General features: G+C 46.3%; 1 protein-coding gene across 1 annotated transcript; it reads right to left on the reverse strand.

The window, feature by feature from the left end:
• Positions 1 to 10,816: 10,816 nt before the first annotated feature.
• LOC139536712 (uncharacterized) lies at positions 10,817 to 11,865 on the reverse strand. Its single transcript, XM_071337317.1, has 2 exons — positions 11,699 to 11,865; positions 10,817 to 11,555 (listed from the first exon to the last, which is right to left on the reverse strand). Exons 1-2 carry the CDS (start codon positions 11,863 to 11,865, stop codon positions 10,817 to 10,819), a joined length of 906 nt encoding a protein of 301 aa, XP_071193418.1.
• Positions 11,866 to 17,820: the final 5,955 nt, after the last annotated feature.

The raw sequence follows: 17,820 nt of genomic DNA on the forward strand, positions 1-17,820 counted from the left end.
GATGGGGCAAGAGAAATGTAACCACTGTCAAATTCAAGCTGATGGATGGGGCATGAGAAATGTAACCACTGTCAAATTCAAGCTGATGGATGGGGCAAGAGAAATGTAACCACTGTCAAATTCAAGCTGATGGATGGGGCAAGAGAAATGTAACAACTGTCAAATTCAAGCTGATGGATGGGGCAAGAGAAATGTAACCACTGTCAAATTCAAGCTGATGGATGGGGCATGAGAAATGTAACCACTGTCAAATTCAAGCTGATGGATGGGGCAAGAGAAATGTAACCACTGTCAAATTCAAGCTGATGGATGGGGCAAGAGAAATGTAACCACTGTCAAATTCAAGCTGATGGATGGGGCAAGAGAAATGTAACCACTGTCAAATTCAAGCTGATGAATGGGGCAAGAAAAATGTAACCATTGTCAAATTCATAGACAGCCCTATGGATGCAAGGACTGACCATCCATGATATCAAAAGTATAGTTTTAACCACGTTTTGAGGCTATACAGTGTTTGTTTACATGTACATTGTTTAAAAACATTGGAGTAAAACAAGCTTATATTCTGTACTTTGTTGAAGCACCTTTGCCAGTGATTACAGACTCGAGTCTTCTTGGGTATGACACTACAACTTGGCACACCTGTATTTGGGGAGTTTCTCCCATTCTTCTCTGCAGATCCTCTCAAGCTCTGTCAGGTTGGATGAGGAGCGTCGCTGCACAGCTATTTTCAGGTCTCTCCAGAGATGTTCGATAGCGTTCAAGTCCGGGCTCTGGCTGGGAGATTCAAGTACATTCAGTCTGGCCACTCTACCCTAAATACCTGATTGGTGGAGTGCTGCAGAGATGGTTGTCCTTGTGGAAGGTTCTCCCATTTCCATTGAGGATCTCTTGAGCTCTGACAGTGACCATCGGGTTCTTGGTCACCTCCCTGACCAAGGACCTTCTCCCCTGATTTCTCGGTTTGGCCGGGCAGTCAGCTCAAGCTGTTGGACGGTTTTGACAATGGTGTCATAATGACAAAACCTGTTTTGTCATTATGGAGTATTGTGTGTAGATTGATGAGGCCATTTTTTTATTTAATCCATTTAGAGTAAGGCTGTTATGTAACAGAATGTGGAAAAAGTCAAGGGGTCTGAATACTTTCCGAATGCACTGTATAAGTTCTATCCTTCAATAATCAACGGCTACACTAATCATTCATGTATGCGTCCGAAAATGGATGTAGCAAATGCAGATTGGCCCTTTAAACCAACACACTGCAAAGGTCTGCTGAATTGATGTGGATACTGACAACACAGCACCGGTAGATTAGAGGAACTCTGTCGCGCTTCATGGAGGCTCATCTCTCCACAACATCAACATACTGAGTGACTGAGCTACTGGAGCTTACACATGTCAGAGAGAGGCAGGAGTGATGCTTGAGTGAGAACAGGTAGAGTACTTAGTTGTGTGTGCACACATGCTCTCTGCCATTCCTATAAGCATGAGTGCTCTCTAGCCACAGCATCAGAAGCTTACTTTGGTGATAGAAATTTAGAATGAGATAATAGCGAACCCGTGGTCTGGCTGTCGGTGACTCTACCAGAAGGGCCTGAACTCCTCCTGTATGCAAACTCTCCCTGGGGATAATAGACATATAACACCCTCTGTGGTACTTTCTGTCTCTGTCTTGCACTTACACACACACACACACACACTCTGGGAGGTGGCATCTGCTTTCAGGTGCCTGATCAATAAGTTGTATGACATCAGCTGAGGAGGGGGTACGGCCTGTGATACCCTAGCAGGGCCAACAGGGACAGTGTAGGACAGCACACTGCAGTTCCCGTAGGGCAACATCAACTTCACGAGTACTATAGGTCAGAAACAGACCTTACTCATTGAGAATTTCACATACACAAACAAGTCACATTTTGACACAATGTCACGCACAGACATGGCCACGTTAATTAACACTATTCTGGTTTATCATTACTGTCAGTTTTAATATTTTTATTTTGCATGAATAGATATCTTATACATTCTAAATAAAGATACATTACAGATGTGTTTATGTGTATCAATGACAACCTCAAGCTAACGCTCTAATAGGAGACTAAATATAAATGATTTATATTACGTTTCCACTACTGATTGTACATCTCTATAAAGTGCAACCTATTCATTAAAAGGGCCAACAAAGCCTACTACTGCTTGATGAGCTGCTTGTTAAGTGCTGCAACACTGTCACCCTGTGGTCGTCTGAAGTACTATACCCACTCAAACCCAGTCACAATCAAACCTGACTAAGCTAGAGCGGATGGACTTGACATATTCCGGGCTTTAGAGAGAAAACCACAATTAGATGTGTTTTTTTCTAAACTACATAATAACAAAATCCAATGCAGGCATATGTCTTGATTAGTTCTGACAGTATTGCCACTCTCTTCCTTCCTGTCATGGCCATCTAGTGACTCCAGTGAGAGGCCTCGTTAGAATGGTAAGGCAAGAGTGAAGTTGTGGGAGGGGCATCTGAAACAGCCGGATGTCAGACACTAATGTGGTTTTCCATCAGCCAGGCTCAGTGCAACATGTCAGTGTTGTCATTGTTCACAAAAGTTGTTCTTTATGATGTCGAAATAAACAGGTCTCCAACCCCCATATCACATATTCACAAACTGAAAATATACAGTGCATTCGGAAAGTACTCAGACCCATTGACTTTTTCCACATTTTGTTACATTACAGCCTTGTTCTAAAATTGATTAATGTTTTTCCTGATCAATCTACACACAATACTCCATAATGGAAACACAAAAACAGTTTTTTATAAATGTTTGCAAATGTATTAAAAATTGAAATACCTTATTTACATAAGTACCCTTTGTTATGGGACTCGAAATTGAGCTCAGGTGCATCCTGATTCCATTGATCATCCTTGAGATGTTTCTCCAACTTGATTGAAGTCCACCTGTGGTACATAAAATTTATTGGACATGATTTGGAAATGCACACACACATAAGGTGCATTGACAGTGCATGTCAGAGCAAAAACCAAGCCACAAGGTCGAAGAAATTGTCCGTAGAGCTACGAGACAGGATTGTGTTGAGGCACATATCTGGGGAAGGGTACCAAAACATTTCTGCAGCATTGAAGGTCCCCAAGAACACAGTGGCCTCCATCATTCTAAAATGGAAGAAGAATGGAACCACCAAGACTCTTCCTAGAGCTGGCCGCCCGGCCAAACTGATTCATTGGGGGAGAAAGGCCTTGGTCAGGGAGGTGACCAAGAACCCAATGGTCACTCTGACAGAGCTCCAGAGTTCCTCTGTGGAGATGAGAGAACCTTCCAGAAGGACAACCATCTCTACAGCACTCCACCAATCAGGCCTTTATGGTAGAGTGGCCAGATGGAAGCTACTCCTCAGTAAAAGGCACATGACAGCCCGCTTGGAGTTCGCCAAAAGGCTCATCTTCCAACAGGACAACAACCCTAAGTACACAGCAAAGACAAAGCAAGAGTGGCTTTGGGACAAGTCTCTGAATGTCCTTGAGTGGCCCAGCCAGAGCCCGGACTTGAACCCGATCAAACATTTCTGGAGAGACAACAAAACAGCTGTGCAGCGACGCTCCCCATGCAACCTAACAGAGCTTGAGATGATCTGCAGTTAAGAATGGGAGAAAATCCCCAAAAACAGGTGTGCCAAGCTTGTAGCATCATACCCAAAAAGACTCAAGGCTCTAATCGCTGCCAAAGGTGCTTCAACAAAGTATTTGCTCAAATGTTTAAAAAACTGTTTTTGCTTTGTCATTATGGGGAATTGTGTGTAGATTGATGAGGGGGAAAACACTTTAATCAATTTTAGAGTAAGGCTGTAACGTAACAAAATGTGGAAAAAGTCCATTGTACAATCAATTGGTGAGAGAGAAAGAATCAAATATCACATTAATTTGTACCTGTATACATGAATTGCAACAAAGTTGTTTCCTGTTTCAGTCACGTCTTTGTTCACGTTAGTGTGTGTCAAACAAAAACTCCCTAATGATTGGTTGACAATAAAGCCTACCACAATACAGGCGATGCAGTTGACATGTAGGCGCAAGTCTGACAGTTTTCATCCCCATAATTGATCTCCCAGGTGGCGCAGCGTTCTAAGGCACTGCATGTCAGTGCTAGAAGTGTCACTACAGACACCCTGGTTCAAATCCAGGCTGTATCACAACAGGGCGTGTTTGGGAGTCCCATAGGGCGGCACACAATTGGTCTGGTGTCTGGTGTAGGCTGTCAATGAGAATTTGTTCTTAACTTATTTGCCTAGTTAAATAAATAAAGGTTAGATAATTAAACACACTTTAAAAGGCTTGACAAAAGTGATCTGCCTGAATATATTGATAAAAGTTCACGTGTCCGAGAGAGATTGAATAGTTATCAAAACGTCAAACTGTGTAACCAAGCATTTACAGCGGCTAAGAAATGTATTGCCTTTAATTGGAAGGTTGGATATCCTCCCACAATGTCAAGTTATGTATCACTAGATTTTAATTATTACAAGAGTAGGGGTATACTGGGCAACTTTCATAAGGTTGGGATGCCTTATATGGAATACAGTACAACTAAAGGAACTGGTACCAGAACCACGCAGGTCCCCGAAACAGGTGACTTTACATCTAAGAGGTTTTAAAGCTGAGATCCGCATTAGGGGAAACGGTGTTAATGGCTGCCCGAGGCATATTTGTTATTTTGTTTATTAAACGGAGAAGAAAAAAAATGGTAGTACATACCCTGCTGTTCTAAGCCGTGTGCAATGATGAAAACTCATAAATGATACCCATAAAGTGTTACCATTTTTATTTTAGTATCTGATTCTGAAGTCCAGGATTAAGATGATGAAAACTGTGTCTGGATCAACAGTTTGGGGCAGTTCCGTTTAGACAGCAATGTCTCAACGCTACCACAAGGGGGAGACACATCCAACTGAAAACTTCAGTTCCTGATCAAGGCTGCATGTCATCAGTCTAAAAGGGCCTCCCCTTTATTCCTCTTTCTAAGACCTGGACAGGTTAGTGTTAGCCACCTAGCTAACATTAGCCACAATAAACTGAAATTCGTAGCATTAGCCACCTAGCTAACGTTAGCCACAAAAAATTGGAATTCGTAACATATCATACTTATTGCAAATTTGAAACATATTGTAAGAATTGCAACATATGTCTTGCAGGTCCAAAGTCTAATCAGTGTGGGACAGACAGCGATTCCCACAGTCCTCCTCTGCTCTCTCAGTGATGCAGTCTGGGAAGAAAACTCCTTAGCTGGCCTGTGTGTGTGTGTGTTTGTGTGTGTGTGTGTGTGTTTGTGTGTGTGTGTGCTCGCAAATGCTTGTCCTTCTCTGGAAGAGAAAGAGAAGGAGGGGGGAGTGCAGTGTGAACTTTCCTTCCTCTGAGGCCTCAGCGGTCCTGAAACAGGCGACCCCGGGCTCTCTGCGGAGCAGCTGTCAGACCCTGTGTCCTGGCTTTTCCGGCCTGGACTGTGGGAAAGTCAGGAGCACTGCTCTATCCCTCTAGCCTCTCTCTCATCCTGCTTCCTGTTGGGACGCTAAATATACCCAAGCCTTTTGTTCACCGCGCTTCCCAAAATATGCTGCCACTGCCGCTGACATCAAACATGTTCTTTCCGAGTTCCTCCCACCGGCCTATCGGATGCTGACACTCTTCCCTGACTGGCACAGAGGACTGTTTTCCTGCATGGAGAGGAGAGGAGATTAGATGCCCTGTGGAAGGTGGGTTAGGGAGGTACAGGGGTAGAGGGTTAGGGGAGCTGTCTGGGCTGAGAAATAGGATGGCTTGTTGAGGTGGAAACCGAGAGCAGAGAGGTCATTGACCTGGTGAATTGAGTTCTGATTTGGACTAAGACTTTTTCAAACCACTTATAATTTGCATTAATGAAGAATGAATAATCCAAAGACGTTATTATCAACATGACTGGGTGAGCTCAATGGTGTTAACCTGAATGAATAGGATTTTGAGCCGATTGACTTTTATGTACGTCTAAGACCAGGCAAGGTCTACAGTAGTTTTCTAAATCATGGGTCAGAACATTCACACTGTAGGTGGGTCACAGCCAGATTCTCTGGTGTTAGAGCTAAAAACTGGGTTCAAGCTAGAAACACACACACCATTATACATGCACCCATACACTCACATGGGTGCACAAATAACCACATTTCCTCTTCCGTTTTCCTTTTAGCCCACTAGCCATAACTGGGCCATTGAACTGAGCATACTGTAGAGCCATAGAGCAGGGGAATGGAGGAGAGGAGGGGCGAAGCGGAGGAGAGGTGAAGACCATAGGATTGTAGTAAAGGAGAAATTATTAAATCATTGACTCTAACCATTCCTCAGGGTGGAATCTCAAACATTACAGACAGAGTGAGTGTGTGAAAGAGAGAGAGAGAGAGAGAGAGAGAGAGAGAGAGAGAGAGAGAGAGAGAGAGAGAGAGAGAGAGAGAGAGAGAGAGAGAGAGAGAGAGAGAGAGAGAGAGAGAGAGAGGGAGAGAGAGAGAGAGATGTAATCCTGGTTGGTGGACATCATATAATCATTCGTCAGTCATTTGATCCATCTCCCTGTGTTATCTCAACATCTATTGTATCTCTACTGGACCTTTGTGCCTCTTTCCTTTCTCACAGAGATGACTGGGTCATTCAGATAAACCTCTCTATACGTCAATGGTCTGTTTCGCCACAAATAGCCCATATCCATCTCCGTCTCTGTCTCTCCCATTCACAAATAAAGGATGCTGACTGAGTCTTCTGATGAGTAATCGTCTGGTGCTCTGGTGACTAAACCCCAGGCTTACGCATGTATCCAAGCACACGCACACACACACGCGCACGCACACGCACGCACGCATGCACGCACACACACACACACACAGACACACACACACACAGACAGTAGTAAACATCTGACACGAACAATGGCTAACAAGCAGTGATTATCACAACCCAGCTCCTATCACTGCAGCAATGACTCCAACACCACCACTCGCACCCACATCCTAGCCCTCCCTCCCTTCCTATCTCACTCTCCCCCTCCCTCTCTCGCTCCCTCTTTCCCTCTCCCTTCCAGGTCAGTGGCTGTGTCCGGTTGAATCGATGCACTCAGCAATTTGTAACATTTTGAAAAATGCAAGGAATGCATCAGCGTTTCCTGTTTCCAGCCGACAAACCACACAGGATTAGAGATCACATACGCGCGCTGAAACACATACACAAACTTTCAAATATAAAAAACTCACAAATACACACACACACAAAAGAAAACACATTCTTACACAAGAAAACACACATACAAAATATTACACAAGCAACAATCACACACACACACACACACAGTGCCTGCACCCTCCTGTGGGTATTTCCACATCCTCAGTGCATCCAATAAATGCCCCCAGAGAGAACAGCAGAGCAGAGTACAGCCCAGCCGTGGAGGAACAGAACACAGTTCCATGGAACAACAGGAACATCTGGGTCTCTCATAACATCTCAGGCCTCCAGATACAGACCCTGCTCCAGACAGTGGCCAGAACCCAGGGAGATGGCAACATGCCAGGCACTAAGCAAAACATACTGGTACAGAAATACTGCAGGAAACCTCAGAGGACCAGACCCCAGATCAGCTCCATCACTGTGAGAATCATCCCACCTCCAGCTAGCTCTCCCTCTCCTATCCTATCCTGGATTCAAATAGTAGTTGTTATATTTAAATTTAAGTTGAGCTTTTGATTGAGACTGCTTGGGACCATTCTATTGGTTCTGTTGCACCAGGCAAGCTTGATCAAATGCAGATAAATTATGTGAAAGAAAATAAATTGAACGCAGATCTGCTTCTTATTCCTTGGGCCACCCCAGCCCTCCACATGCCCCCACGACAGAGGAACCTTTCTGGGTGGTTTTGGTCAGAGTCAAGGAGGGTATTGGAGAACATCTGTGAAAAGTGTATACATAATGATACACACAAACACTTTCTCTTACAGATACACAAACACACACACACACGCTATACACGCTACACACACACACGCTACACACACACACACTACACACACACACACGCTACACAAACACACACCAGTGGATGCTCTTCAGAGGAGAAAGGGGAGGACCATCCTTCTCAGTGATTTGATATATTTTTTTTGTTGATAAAACTATACTAAATCTAATCACATGTCACCAAATAATTGATTAAAACACACTATTTTGCAAAGAAGATCTACAGTAGCCTCAGCAGTACTCTGTAGGGTAGCACCATGGTGTAGCCGGAGGACAGCTAGCTTCCGTCCTCCTCTGGGTACATTGACTTCAATACAAAACCTAGGATGCTCATGGTTCTCACCCCCTTCCATAGACTTACACAGTAACTTCCGCAGGACGTCCTCCAGCCTATCAGAGCTCTTTCAGCATGAACTGACATTTTGTCCACCCAATCAAAGGATCAGATAATTAATCTAATACAGAAAGCATAAGCTACAGCTAGCTAGCACTGTAGTATACACTGTAGTGTATAAAATGTGGTGAGTAGACTCAAAGAGAAAGACAATAGTTGAACAAATGTATTTCTTCTAAAATGAAGGACAAGCAAGAGAGATATAGATAGACAGAGAGATATAGATAGACAGAGAGATATAGATAGACAGAGAGATATAGATAGACAGAGAGATATAGACAGACAGAGAGATATAGATAGACAGAGAGATATAGATAGACAGAGATATCATCATTTATTTTTCACTTTCAGTTTCACTTACTTAGCTAGCAAATGCAGATAGCTATTTTAGCCTACTGAAACACCCTGCTCAAACAGAGGGATGCTATGTTAGCTAGCTGGCTATGATTTTCCAACACAACACTGGAACTCTTCAAAGTCAAAGTTAGCTAATTTATTGCTACCGGTGCTTGCCAGTGTAACTGCCAACTGACTGTTACTGTAACATTACTGCATGATTGTAGCGGGTTTACTAATGCATTAGTTCTATTAGCTATGCTGACTATGACGTTACTTTAGCTAATATGGTGATAACGATGTAGGCTGTGTGTAGCGGTTATGACATGGTTTGGAAAGGTTTTTTCACCTGGTCACATTCAGCTGATGTGTTGTGCATTGAAGTCCACAAGCGAAGGGAAAAGGTGAGAGGAGGAGAGCGCATAGATGCGAGAAGGAATACAATGTGGCTGCTATGAAAGTGAACTGTGTTTAGGCAAAATCAGGGGTGTATTCATTCCGCCAATTCTGTTGAAAAACATTTCTTAAACGGAAGCAAACGGAACAAAACAGGGATAAACGTACCTGAATTTGTCAAATAGAAACTCTTGTTTGCAACTGCTGGACTAATGATTACACCCTAGGTCAGCTAGATGCAGGCAAGAGTGTGCAAGGCCGTATTGAATGTCACTGTCTGTCCATGTGTCACTGTCTGTCACCTCAAATTTGTCTCTCGACCTGTGTGCACCTACGTTGTAAACTTTAAATCATAGGCTACTGTAGGTTGTAGCAACCTCATGATGGGTACAGGAAAAATTCAAGTATCATGTTATAGCCTAAACCTATCGCTGTTACACTGAGTCGGGTGAATGGAATATGAATGACAGTCATCCAATATGCTGTAATAGAAATAAGGCCATACTCATGAACAACAAATTGTCCTCCCTCATCTTAAACGGCACTGACCGCCACTGACACACACACACACACACACACACAGACTGGGGCTGGGACTGGAGCTGAAGCTGGGGCTGGGGCTGAGGCTAAGGGTTTAGGCTAGGGATGAGGCTGGGACTGGGGCTAAGGATTAGGTTGGTACTGGGCCTGGGACTGGGGCTGGGACTAGAGATTAGGCTAGGGATGAGGCTGAGGCTGGGACTGGGGCTAGGGCTGAGGCTAGGGATGAGGCTGAGACTTGAGCTAGGGCTGGGACTAGGATGAGACTGGGACTGGGGCTAGGGATGAGGCTGGGGCTGGGACTGGGGCTAGGACTGGGAATGGGGCTAGGACTGGGACTGGGGCAGGGACTGTGGCAGGGACTGAGGCTCAGGATAAGCCTGGGGCAGGGACTGGTGCTAGGGCTGGGACTGGGGCAGGGACTGGGGCTAGGGATGAGGCTGGGACTGGGACTGGGGCTGTTGCAGGGACTGAGGCTCGGGATGAGGCTGAGACTTGAGCTAGGGCTGGGACTAGGATGAGTCTGGGACTGGGGCTAGGGATGAGGCTGGGGCTGGGGCTTAGACTGCAGCTAGGGATGAGGCTGGGGCTGGGACTGGGGCTAGGACTGGGAATGGGGCTAGGACTGGGACTGGGGCAGGGACTGTGGCAGGGAGAGAGGCTCATGATAAGCCTGGGGCAGGGACTGGTGCTAGGGCTGGGACTGGGACAGGGACTGGGGCTAGAACTGGGACTGGGGCAGGGACTGGGACTGGGGCTAGGGCTGGGGCAGGGACTGGGGCTAGGGATGAAGCTGGGGCAGGGAATGGTGCTAGGGCTGGGACTGGGGCAGGGACTGTTGCAGGGACTGAGGCTCGGGATGAAGCTGGGGCAGGGAATGGTGCTAGGGCTGGGACTGGGGCAGGGACTGAGGCTCAGGATAAGGCTGGGGCAGGGACTGGTGCTAGGGCTGGGACTGGGGCAGGGACTGAGGCTCGGGATGAGGCTGGAGCAGGGACTGGTGCTAGGGCTGGGACTGGGGCAGGGACTGTTGCAGGGACTGAGGCTCGGGATGAAGCTGGGGCAGGGAATGGTGCTAGGGCTGGGGCTGGGGCAGGGACTGTTGCAGGGACTGAGGCTCAGGATAAGGCTGGGTCGGGACTGGTGCTAGGGCTGGGACTGGGGCAGGGACTGAGGCTCGGGATGAGGCTGGAGCAGGGACTGGTGCTAGGGCTGGGACTGGGGCAGGGACTGTTGCAGGGACTGAGGCTCAGGATAAGGCTGGGGCAGGGACTGGTGGTAGGGCTGGGACTCGGGCAGGGATTGAGGCTCAGGATAAGGCTGGGGCAGGGACTGGTGCTAGGGCTGGGACTGGGGCAGGGACTGAGGCTCGGGATGAGGCTGGAGCAGGGACTGGTGCTAGGGCTGGGACTGGGGCAGGGACTGTTGCAGGGACTGAGGCTCAGGATAAGGCTGGGGCAGGGACTGGTGCTAGGGCTGGGACAGGGACTGGGGCTAGGACTGGGACTGGGACTGGTGCTAGGCCTGGGACTGGGACTGGGGCAGGGACTGGGGCTAGGACTGGGACTGGGGCTAGGGCTAGGGCTGGGACTGGGGCAGGGACTGGGGCTAGGGATGAGGCTGGGACTAGGGCTGGGACTGGGACTGGGGCTGTGGCAGGGACTGAGGCTCGGGATGAAGCTGGGGCAGGGACTGAGGCTCGGGATGAGGCTGGAGCAGGGACTGAGGCTCGGGATGAGGCTGGGGTAGGGACTGAGGCTTGGGATGAGGCTGGGGCAGGGACTGACGCTCGGGATGAGGCTGGAGCAGGGACTGGGGCTAGGGCTGGCACTGGGACTGTGATTGGGACTCTGGCGCCTACTCAATACACTATGAGTTAGATAGACCTCCCTGTAACATAGTGTAGAGCTGGGGAAACTCATGAAGTGTTTCACTATGGAACCGATTCAATACAATATACTGTAGAGCTAGTCCTGGTAACATTTGACTAAGGCACCCACTCGATACAGCGCTGGACTGGGGTGTGATCCCTGTGCGCTCCCTGTAATAGTTCCGCTGTGGAGAGGCCTGCCGGGCCAGGCAGCATGGATCGACAGGACAGATCTATAGACAGAGCAGGATGGACCTCGATGCTGCTCATTGATTGACTGAGGGCACAGAGGTGCATTATGGGCAGAGAGAATGAGAGAGAGGGGGAGAGTAATACTGTACTTTAAGCTGCATAAAGAAGCATGTGAGTGTGATAATAGAAGGATACTAAACTCTATAAAGATGAGAAAGAACAAGAGATATGACCGATATAGGACAACAATAAGAGAGAGGAGAGAGAGAGAGAGAGAGAGAGATGAAAGATAAAGGCCAGCAGAAAGCAAAGATGCAGAAATGGCATGAGTGATAGAACAGAAGGGAGTTGTGAATGGCGGAGCAGAAAGAGAAAGAGACAGGGAGGGAGAAGGAGATAGGGGGGAGGAGTTGTTAGCAGTGTTAAGGAGGAGGAGTGTTGTCATCCAGGCAGCAGCAGCGGGAGGAAGTGTGTTAAACCTCTTTGCTGACCCCCGACCTCTGAGATACCATTCCCATCATCTCCTCCTCCAGCTGTCTACACTCACACACTCAAACACACACACGCGCACACACAATCTTCTCTCTTCTCTCTCCTCAGTTATTGGCAAAAAAACACATCTATACTTGTTTTCTGAATAGCTTCCAACTCTCTCCCTTCCCCCTCTCAAATGCTATCATTTGGCATCCCAGTTAAAACAATCTGTTTCTTTCTTTCTTTTCTCTCTACTCTCTTCTCTCCATCCCTACATGACTTCCTGTTCCTGACGACACAGCCTGTCTCCTCCACTCCTTTCTATTCAACCTGAGAATTAGCATAAGTATTCATCAAAGTCATTATAATAATGATAATTATACATATTTTACACTGGAATCAACTCTCTCCAACTATTTATTATGTTATCCTGTATTTGTTATATATCTGAAAAATTATCCCTTTGTCTTTACACACACACACACACACACACACACACACACACACACACACACACACACACACACACACACACACACACACACACACACACACACACACACACACACACACACACACACACACACACACACACACACACACACACACACACACACACACACACAGAGGATATGTAAGGGAAGCTGGGTTGTTGTTTCTCCTGACTTCAGAAATGTCTGAATGAAATTATTAAGATAAAGGTCTGAGCTGCTCTATAGTATATAGTTCCTGTGGATCTAATCACAGCACTGGCACAGAGCGGAGGAGGAAGGGAGGGAGGCAGAGAAAGAGAGAGAACAGTTTACAAGGAGGGAGGAAATCACCCATCTCTCCCTGTTTTCCTCTTTCCCATTGTCTCCCTACACACACACACACACACACACACACACACACACACACACACACACACACACACACACACACACACACACACACACACACACACACACACACACACACACACACACACACACACACACACACACACACACACACACACACACACACACAAGAGAAGGATCCGCAGATGTGCGGCAAATTATCGTCTGTTTACCAACGCTCCCAGCATCCCTTCCTCCTTCCATCCATCTATCCCTCCCTCCCTCCCTCCATCCCTCCCTCCCTCCTTCCATCCTTCCCTCCTTCCATCCCTTCCTCCCACCATTCCTCCCTCCCTGACACACATTCCACACACTGCAACTACCAGCCACAGCAGAGAAGCCTCTTTCTCCCCCACAAACACACACTCACACACACCAACACACACACACGGAAACTTCTCAAAGTTTCTCCTGCTTGATTCCCATGGTATCCATGCTAATGGTGGTGCTGTGTTGAAGGGGTCTGGTTAGCCACTGTGCCCAGGCCCATACTTTAGTCCCATTTCACTGACCCTAATTGGGACGATTATCCAGTGATTATGGTTGCCAGATGACTCCCATGTGTGAAGCACTTCTCAATATTCTGAGGGGGAACAGTCCTGACTTGAAGATAAACTGAGAAAAGAAACGTGTGAATGAGAAAGGATGTGGTTTACTCATTTAGTAGTACTATTATAGTGGAGGAGAGTTCCTCCCTTTCTTCTCCCCCCTCCCCCTCCCCCTCTCCACTCACTCTCCTCTCTGTGTTGTGTCTAGCAGTACATAGTCAGGCACTTCTCGGGATGGCTCCAGCGTACCCCAGGACCCCGGCCCCTCTGGCCCCACTGGGTCCTCTCTGGCGCCTGCCCCTCCACGACACCTCCACCTGTCAACAGCTCCAGGCTGCAGCTGACACACACACACATGCCCAGGACGCCAGGCTCAGGAGCCCGCCGTGAAGGCCCCAAGCAGCGGGTAGGAATGCTGGAGTGGTAGAGGTGGGGGTGGAGGTTGGAGGGTTATTCCATTCAATTCAATTCCCTATACATTATTTATCCCCATTGTGCTATTGAGTGTGACAATGCAGACAACCAACAAGAACCAACAATAATAGGCTAATGTTTCTCTTAACATACTTTACAATAAGTGTACAGGCCTGCATGAATGGACAGACATTAAAGGGATAGTAAACAAAGCATGTATTATTGTAAGCAATATTGTATACATAAAGAAGACAGTCTACTCACAACAGTTCCAATAGAGATAGTGTGTATGTCCATCCTGGAAGCCTCAGCTCCAACCACACCCCGGGCTCAGGATTCACAGACCGGGACTCTCACCAACACACCGATAAGGCTGAGCTAGGGGCCACGGCCTGCTCTGCTCTTATAACCTGTTTGGTAACTGCTAACTGCACGCACGCACACACACACACACACACACACACACACACACACACACACACACACACACACACACACACACACACACACACACACACACACACACACACACACACACACACACACACACACACACACACACACACACACACACACACACACACACACACACACACACACACACACACACACACACTGGTGTAGTATATTGTGTGAATGTTCTGTTTGGGCCCTAGGAATGCATTCATTGTGACTGACAGCTGTATGGAAACTTGACAGACAGGTGCTTTTGTTTCCTCTGGGCCTTTGAGACTGACTCCCCAGGCATCCAGGACAGTGCCTGTATAGAAACAACAAGGGCCACATAGGAGATGCACAAGGCAGCCGGGGTAGGGGGTCGAGCAGGGAGAGGAACACCCCTAACCCCTACGCCTACTGCTTTAACACAGAGGTTAAAGGTTAAGGATGGAAGTAGTATCACTCATGAGCTTCCCACTGGGCACACCACTTCATTTCAATGTGGATAATTGGCTAATATATGGTTGAGACGTTTAGCAATGAGATTACAACCTACAGTTGAAGTCGGAAGTTTACGTACACCTTAGCCAAATACATTTAAACTCTGTTTTTCACAATTCCTGACATTTAATCTGAGTAAAAATGCACTGTCTTAGGTCAGTTAGGATCACCACTTTATTTTAAGAATGTGAAATGTCAGAATAATTGTAGAGAGAATTATTTATTTCAAATATTATTTATTTCCTCACATTCCCAGTGGGTCAGAAGTTTACATACACTCAATTAGTATTTGGTAGCATTGCCTTTAAATTGTTTAACTTGGTTCAAACTTTTCGGGTAGCCTTCCACAAGCTCCCCACAATAAGTTGGGTGAATTATCTTTAGATTTTCCTATGATGTCAAGCAAAGAGGGACTGAGTTTGAAGGTAGGCCTTGAAATACATCCACAGGTACACCTCCAATTGACTCAAATGATGTCAATTAGCCTATCAGAAGCTTCTCAAGCCATGATATAATTTTCTGGACATTTCCAAGCTGTTTAAAGGCACAGTCAACTTAGTGTATGTAAACTTTTGACCCACTGGAATTGTGATACAGTGAATTATAAGTGAAATAATCTGCCTGTAAACAATTGTTGGAAAAATGACTTGTGTCATGCACAAAGTGGAGTGGTTGAAAAACTAGTTTTATTGACTCCAACCTAACTGTATGTAAACTTCCGACTTCAACTGTATATTTACTGTATTTTAGTCAATGCCACTCAGATATTACTCGTCCTATTCCATTATTTAATTTTAGATTTGTGTGTATTGTTGTGAATTGTTTGATATTACTGCACAGTTGGAGCTAGGAACACAAGCACTTCGCTACACCTGCAATAACACTAAGTTGACTGTGCCTTTAAACAGCTTGGAAAATTCCAGAAAATTATGTCATGGCTTTAGAAGCTTCTGATAGGCTAATTGACATACTTTGAGTCAATTGGAGGTGTACCTGTGGATGTATTTCAAGGCCTACCTTCAAACTCAGTGCCTATTTGCTTGACATCATGGGAAAATCAAAAGAAATCAGCCAAGACCTCAGAAAAGAATTGTAGACTTCCACAAGTCTGGTTCATCCTTGGGAGCAATTTCCAAATGCCTGAAGGTACCACGTTCATCTGTACAAACAATAGTACACAAGTATAAACACTATGGGACCATGCAGCCGTCATACGGCTTAGGAAGGAGACGTGTTCTGTCTCCTAGAGATGAACGTACTTTGGTGCGAAAAGTGCAAATCAATCTAAGGAAAAACAGCAAAGGATCTTGTGAAGATGCTGGAGGAAACAGGTACAAAAGTATCTATATCCACAGTAAAACGAGTCCTATATCGACATAACCTGAAAGGCCGCTCAGCAAGGAAGAAGCCACTGCTCCAAAACCGCCATAAAAAAGCCAGACTATGGTTTGCAACTGCACATGGGGACAAATATCGTACTTTTTGGAGAAATGGCCTCTGGTCTGATGAAACAAAATAGAACTGTTTGGCCATAATGACCATCGTTATGTGTGGAGGAAAAAGGGGGAGGCTTGCAAGCCGAAGAACACCATCCCAGCCGTGAAGCACAGGGGTGGCAGCATCATGTTTGTTGGGGTGCTTTGCTGCAGGAGGGACTGGTGCACTTCACAAAATAGATGGCATCATGAGGGAGGAAAATTATGTGGATATATTGAAGCAACATCTCAAGACATCAGTCAGGAAGCTAAAGCTTGGTCGCAAATGGGTCTTCCAAATGGAACCAAACATACTTCCAAAGTTGTGGCAAAATGGCTTAAGGACAACAAAGTCAAGGTATTGGAGTGGCCATCACAAAGCCCTGACCTCAATCCCATAGAAAATGTGTGGGCAGAACTGAAAAAGAGTGTGCAAGCAAGGAGGCCTACAAACCTGACTCAGTTACACCAGCTCTATCAGGAGGAATGGGCGGAAATTCACCCAACTTATTGTGGGAAGCTTATGGAAGGCTACCCGCAACGTTTGACCCAGGTTAAGCAATTTAAAGGCAATGCTACCAAATACTAATTGAGTGTATTTAAACTTCTGACCCACTGGGAATGTGATGAAAGAAATAAAAGTTGAAATAAATCATTCTCTCTACTATTATTCTGAAATTTCACATTCTTAAAATAAAGTGGTGATCCTAACTGACCTAAAACAGGGAATTTTTACTGGGATTAAATATCAGGAATTCTGAAACTGAGTTTAAATGTATTTGGCTAAGGTGTATGTAAACTTCCGACTTCAACTGTACATATGAGACGAATAAAGCAGTATGTAAACATTATTAAAGTGACCAGTGATTCCATGTTTATATATGTATATAGGGTAGTATCCTCTAAGGTGCAGGGTTGAGTAACCATGTGGTAGCCGGCTAGTGATGACTATTTAACAGTCTGATGGCCTTGAGATAGAAGCTGTTTTTCAGTCTCTCGGTCCCAGCTTTGATGCACCTGTACAGACCTTACCTTCTGGATGATAGCGGGGTGAACAGGCCGTGGCTCGGGTGGTTGATGTCCTCGATGATCTTTTTGGCCTCCCTGTGATATCGGGTGCTGTAGGTGTGCCCCCGGTGATGCGTTGGGCCGGCCGCCACACCCTCTGGAGAGCCCTGTGGTTACGGGTGGAGGGTGGTGCGGTCGGTCCAACGCATCACCGTGGGTATGGGGGTATGAAGGTATTCTGAGCACTGTGTGTGTGTGTGTGTGTGTGTGTGTGTGTGTGTGTGTGTGTGTGTGTGTGTGTGTGTGTGTGTGTGTGTGTGT

Source organism: Salvelinus alpinus, chromosome 13, assembly GCF_045679555.1.
Source record: "Salvelinus alpinus chromosome 13, SLU_Salpinus.1, whole genome shotgun sequence".
Taxonomy (NCBI): Eukaryota; Metazoa; Chordata; class Actinopteri; order Salmoniformes; family Salmonidae; genus Salvelinus; species Salvelinus alpinus.

Coding starts and splice junctions, on each gene's coding strand:
- LOC139536712 (XM_071337317.1), bottom strand. CDS start 11,865: ATGCACCTCTGTGCCCTCAGTCAATCAATGAGCAGCATCGAGGTCCAT. Junction 11,556..11,698: donor CCAGTCCAGCGCTGTATCGA/GTGGGTGCCTTA, acceptor TGTATTGAGTAG/GCGCCAGAGTCCCAATCACA.